We start from the raw sequence: 6,000 nt of genomic DNA, 5'->3' as shown, positions 1-6,000 counted from the left end.
CTGACTCAATTGAGGGACCCGAGACGTTTCTTCTCTGGGCCAATCAGAACCCAGTCAGCATCTCTCTGATGCAACTGTTCCCTTATAAAATGATTAAACGTGGGCAAGCTATTTTTATTCGGTCCTATAAAAATAGCTGCCGTCCGTCAGTCCTGGCGGGGAATCAAGGCCTCTGCTCTTCAAGTGCGCACCCGAGTCTGCCGTGTCCTGTTGTTACTTTCCCAGCCATTGGCATTTGGGGGCGCAGCTGGACCCACAGCTCCCAGACCGCGTTGTGTTCCACAGACAGAGTCTCCTAGGGAAAGGGAAAGGTGCATTTGCTCCTAGGCTCCGCCTAGGACACACACGCCGAGATCTTCCTGGGCTGCTAGTAAAAGCCAGGATGCAACAGCCTGAGGGTCCCAGAGCGAGGAAAAAGGATCAATCAAGTCCCCCGGACGCACTTAGTCCAGCAGGAGTGGCGGGCTGTGGGGGTGGGAGGTAGCCCCAGGGCCTTTGATGTGGGCACACGCTCCCCCAGGCCGCGGAATCAGTTCCTCCCCTAACAAGGGATGTGGACACGGTTCATCTGCCTTCCGGTGTGCCTGAGCAAGAACTGTGCAACCTATCTCCACCCCCTCCGTCCCCGGTATGACCACTTTTGATTCCTCCCCAGACAAAGCCAATCTGAACTCCAGCAGAATGAATAAAGGGATCAGGTTGCTCTTTCGGCCTCCCCTCACCCCCCTCCTCGCTTCTCCCTTTCCCCACGTGACTCTCTGGAATCTTTGCCAAAGCTCCGAGTCTCTGGGTCCATTTTCACACCGAGCAAAGCAGAGAGGAAGGAGGCAAGGGAGGCTAGAGGAAGGCTGAACGTGCGTCCTTTAAACGCGGGGTCCAGACCCGGCGTATTTTGGGCGTTTCCAGGCTGTCTCGCCCGAGTGGCCTTGATTTTGGGGGTCTTTTCCAGCCTCGCTAAGCTTTTTCCTCCGTGCAATTAAAATTATGGCTCTTCTTCCACTCCCGTAATCATTGCACCTCTACCCTGCAGACTAGCGCCGGGGTGTTCAGCGCGGAGGTGGGTGTTGGTGTGCAGCAAGCCGCGCCCCCGCAGCCCTCCTCACCCAGGCGAGGGGCGGGGACGGGAAAGTAGCAGCAGCGCCCCCTAGTCTTTCCTCGGAAGCTTCCGAACAGTCTGCTGCAGGGAGCGCAGCCCGAGGCTGTGCCGTGCGGCTGCAGCGCGGGCGAGTGCCCGGAGCTGCCCTCAGCGCTGCACAAAGTTTCCAGTAAGCGGCCCCCGGCAGATGAGGTCTGCGGAGCCGGGTGGCCCGACCAAGGAGTGGGTGTGGGTGGGTCTTTCGGGGCTCCCGGCGACCCGCGGTGCCGACGCAGCGCCGACGTATGGTGTCAAGCGAACTTTAAAAAGCTGCTTCGGACAACCCAGAGCCAGGATTTCCACTGTCGGGGACCCAGGAGCGGAAGGGTCTAGCCCGAGGGAAATGCTGGAAGATCCCATCAGCCGGTGACCAGCAACTTTCAGGCGAGACTTTGATGCGGAGAACTGTGCTCTGCCTCCTCTTATTCTCCCAAAGCTCGCGTTGGCGTCCTGCCTTGCGGGGGAGCTCGGCGCGCTCTCTGCCTGAGCAGCGAGTGAATTGAACCCCCAGCCCGCTCCGGCGCCTCCAGGCTGATGAGTGTCGCTCTCGGCCCGTCCATCTCTTTTTCCCGGAGGTAACGGCCCGCGGTCCCCCACCTTCAGTGCGCCCGGGTTCCAAGCGCCGGAGCCAGCGTTTTGGCCGAGCCGCTTCTTGGATGCTGAAGGCTGGGCTCCTCCATCGAGGGTGCCGAGGCGGCGATGGGTGTCCTCAAAGTGTGGCTCGGGCTGGCCCTAGCGTTGGCGGAATTTGCAGTATTGCCTCATCATTCCGAAGGTGAGAGAGCGCTGCCGTGTGTGTGTGTGTGTGTGTGTGTGTGTGTGTGCGTGTGTGTGTATATGTGTGAGTGACCGTGCAGTTTAAAAAGCTCAGCAGGTTTTATGGTATTGTGGGTCGGGTGGAAGTTTTTCTGGGGAGGGTGAGGTGGAAGTGAAACTGGAGTAGGCTTTTTCTGATAAGATTCCTACTCCTGATTGTTTTGTATTCGGATTACACTCCCGAAACGGCCTCCCTCTCTGCCCTAAGTGCTTTTGGGTGGGTGGGTGGCCGATAGAGGTGACATCTCTGAAACTGATCCTTTTTCTTTCCACCACCTACCTTTCCCCGAAGGGAAAGCCAACTGCATGGAGCACAGGTGAGGTGCGAACAATTGCTCTTACCTGTTTAAAAATACTTCTGTTCCTAAGAAACATACGATCTTTCATCTTAAAGCCCCATCGCTCTCCCGCCCTCCTTACCTCAGTTAGTCTCCCCCTGAAGTCCAGTTAGGATTTTATAACTAACTGGTTGGAGCGTGTTCTGGACGTGGGCAGTTCAGTTGCACTGAAAGAAATCTCTCCAGTACGGAGAAGCACGAACCCGCCTGCTTCCCAGAACAAAAGTGGTTAGGTTCATTCTTTTACTTCACCCTCCGCCTCCTGGTTTTCCTCCGAGGCTCCAAGCTACGTGTAAAACCCCAGAGCGGCAGGAGAGAAAAGGAAGCCGTGAGAGTAGTTGTCGCCATGATATCAAATGCAATCCGGGCTCAGCCAAATAAATGAGCCAATAAGTAAATTAAGAGTTTGGGGTCATGGGATGCCGGGCCTGGGGACGCAAGGCGCTCTGAGCTCCCACCTGCTCCGAGGAGCCAGGGAAGTCGCCCCGCCAGTGCTTAGGAGGGGGAAGGGAGCCGGCGGGTGGGAGGAAGACGGCTTAATCCACAGCGCCTGGCTCTAGGCTTCCCCTCCCGGCTCCATTCATTATTCATCCAGCTGCGGGAAGAAGAGTTCACCTGCCCCGCCGCAAATCAGAACCGCGGCTGGCCGGCGGCGGGAGCGGGGCGGGCCGCCTTCTCCGCCCTGTTGCCCAGGAAGGGGCGCGGGGCGGCTCCCGCGGGTCGAGCTCCGGCGCAGGACTGGGGGCTGCGGGAGGCCCGGGAAGGACAAAGCTCTGCCTCGGGTCGACCTCCAGTCACTGGAGCAGCTGCCTTTTCTTTGCTGGCTTCCCAAGAGAAAGGCCTTGGGAATCCACGCACAGCAGTGGGGGGCTTTCCCGTGGGTCCAGGTGCTGCCTTCTGCACTCTTCCGGGATGTGTGTCAAGTGTGTATAATCTCCGGGAAAGGCACATCTGGGGCCTGTGCAGCCTTCTCCCAACAGTGCAAGTCCTGTAGAAATATAACTTTATTGTTTATGTGCGTGTGGGCGCGTACTTCGGAAAAAAAAAAAAAAAAGCTTATAGGGCTTGATTATAATAATAAACCAGATGAGAGAGTCACCCCAGGCCACCCAAACCTGAACTTGGTACTTAGAAAAATTAATTTCACTTGGTGGCAGTTTTCAAAATTTAGAGTCCTATCCCAGCAACGCAGAAAACGTGCTATCACTCACGGATAGCTCACCAGCGGGCAGTTGGAATGGTGCAGCTTCTCGGAACCAAAACTCTGGAATCAACAAAAGGCATTATTATTAAGAGCCTACAGGGTGCGCTCCTTGGCAGATTGCTTGATCCAGTGGGCCAAGTTTAAGAAGTGCCGAATCTTTAGATTGGCAGGTGGGGATGGGGGGATGCGAAGCACAGAAAGCCGGGCTCGGAGACGGGGTTGCGGGGGGAGAGGGTGTGGATATTACTCCAAAGAGTCTTTGGAAACTTTGCTTCTTATTGTTTTACTTTACTGTCAGAGCATTCTATAGCCATTTCACAAATTGGATTGATAAATTGATAGATGTCTGAGAGTTTCCACCCACATCATAATGGTGCTTATCTAATAATGAATGAATGAATGAATGAATGAATCAACATGGCCATTTATAGAGCAGGTATTGTTTGCCTGGCACTTTGCTAAGCACTTTACACACTTTATCTCATTTAATTAGTTTAATTAAGTGATATCACTCCCACAGACAATAAAACATTTGTCATCTGATGAGACCTCTGGTTTGGTCCTCTCAAGGTTTTCTTTATCTTTAAAAAATAAGAGCATTGAGATCAAGGTTGGAAACCTCAAGGATCTTAGAAATCTCCTCAAGTTTTTGTTATCAGCCTAGAGAATAATTTTTAAAAATGGAAAAGAGACATTCACATGTATACTTCTTTTGATGGGATGTACCTTGTGACACCTTTGCTAACCAGCTTATGGCAGAATTTGTCGTTTTCTTCTCAGTGCACAGAGAGAACAATTGTGGTTGGTATGGGTTTGGTCTTCTTCACTTAGCTGTGTGCTTATTGAGGGCTTAGGATGGCTCCTATTCTTATATCTTCAGTTCAGCTCCTAGTATACAGTAAGGGCTCAAAAAATTGGTCAGATGAACAGTATTGCCAAATTATATTCTTTTGAATTAAGCTTAACTGCTGGACTGGCCTCTGATTAGCTCACTAACCTTGAATGAATCATCTAACTTCTTTGTGCTATAGTTCTGTCATTTACTAAATGAAGTCAATTAGGTGATAGCTCTAAGATACTTTGGCTAATCATCAAACATAGAAGAAAAAGAGATCAGTATTTGCTGCATTATTTGTGGTCAATTGCAATTTTCTGGTTCTAAATTTTATTATTTTTATTATTTTTATTTTTTGGGACAGAGTCTTGCTCTATCACCCAGGCTAGAGTGCAGTGGTGCGATCTCAGCTCACTGCTGCCTCGGCCCCCTGGCCTCAAGCAATTCTCATGTCTCACCCTTCTGAGTAGCTAGGATTACAGATGTGTGCCACCATGCCCAGCTAATTTTCGTATTTTAAGTAGAGACAGAGTTTCACCATGTTGGCCAGGCTGGTCTTGAACCCCTGACCTCAAGTGAACTGCCTGCCTTGGCCTTCCAAAGTGCTAGGATTACAGGTGTGAGCCACTGTGCCTGGCCTCTAAATTTTATTTTAGTTATCAAAAGAAAAATAAAGTTTTACAAGCAAATTATTGGCCGTGTTATTTTATATGGCCTTATATTGCTAAACTGGTAAAGTATTAATGCTATGACTTGAGAACTTAATAAAATCAAGAAGTCACAAAGAAGCTTCTAACATGGCTGCTTTCTGAATCAGAGAAACTCTACCACGGCTTTTTCTGGAGAAATATCTTGAGTTCTGTTGACATATGGAAGTCCTGTGAAGTTACACTAGATAAGACAGTTGCCTTGGGGTAGAGAAACATCATTGAATCGGAGGTTAAGAGAACTGAGCTTTAGTCTGTGTCCCATCACTCTCCATGTGATTTTAGCCATTCCCACAATCCCTGAATCCCAGGTTTTTCCTATAAATGCCGTTTAACAGGTTACATTGAAGAGGATCATTTGATAGACAATATGTTTTATTTATGGGTGAGTTAGGGTAGTTGGTTCCACTCTGGGCTGCAGAGTTGTTTCGCTGAGAGACTCTATGCTTGAAACTCAATGTTAGGGAGGAGAAGACCTTGGCTGGAAAAAAGTAACCTAATTCTTTCATTCTGCAAGCCTTTATTGAGAGGTTATGTGTCAGGTTATGTCCGGTAGGTGGGTACAGACGTCAAAACCAAAGCCAAAAAAACCCCCGCGCTCAAGGAGTTTGCATATCTAGAAATCGTTAATGTCAGTTGAATAGCAGTAGGGATATGGCAACATTTGGTCCTTGGTGGGTTTCTCAGGATGGAAACGTTAGATGATGGTTGTAACTTTGCATTCTTTGGCTTTTGTAATTACCTGGCAATGGAAATAAAGAGGCGTTGTTGTGGACTCTTATTTTCATCAATTATATTTCCATTGCCCTCTGAAGATTGGATTCTGGGCATTACTCTCCTTATATAGTGTACATCATTTAGTAAGGACCCAGCCATCCGTATTCACTGTTATGGACTTGGGTGGCAATATCACCCAACTGTACTCACACAAATAGTCATTAAATATTCTTTTTTTTTTTTTTTTT

General features: G+C 49.8%; 1 protein-coding gene across 1 annotated transcript in view; it reads left to right on the top strand.

The window, feature by feature from the left end:
- The first annotated feature begins 841 nt into the window (after positions 1–841).
- FRAS1 (Fraser extracellular matrix complex subunit 1) overlaps positions 842–6,000 on the top strand; it is a 471,835-nt gene continuing 466,676 nt past the window's right edge. Inside the window, exon 1 of the mRNA XM_055297229.2 lies at positions 842–1,910. Within this exon, the coding sequence (XP_055153204.2) occupies positions 1,835–1,910 (76 nt within the window). The 5' untranslated portion in view covers positions 842–1,834. The remainder of the gene's footprint in view (positions 1,911–6,000) is intronic.

The sequence above is a fragment of the Symphalangus syndactylus genome, chromosome 10 (genome assembly GCF_028878055.3).
Source record: "Symphalangus syndactylus isolate Jambi chromosome 10, NHGRI_mSymSyn1-v2.1_pri, whole genome shotgun sequence".
Taxonomy (NCBI): domain Eukaryota; kingdom Metazoa; phylum Chordata; class Mammalia; order Primates; family Hylobatidae; genus Symphalangus; species Symphalangus syndactylus.
This window is presented reverse-complemented; position numbering and strand designations above follow the sequence as displayed.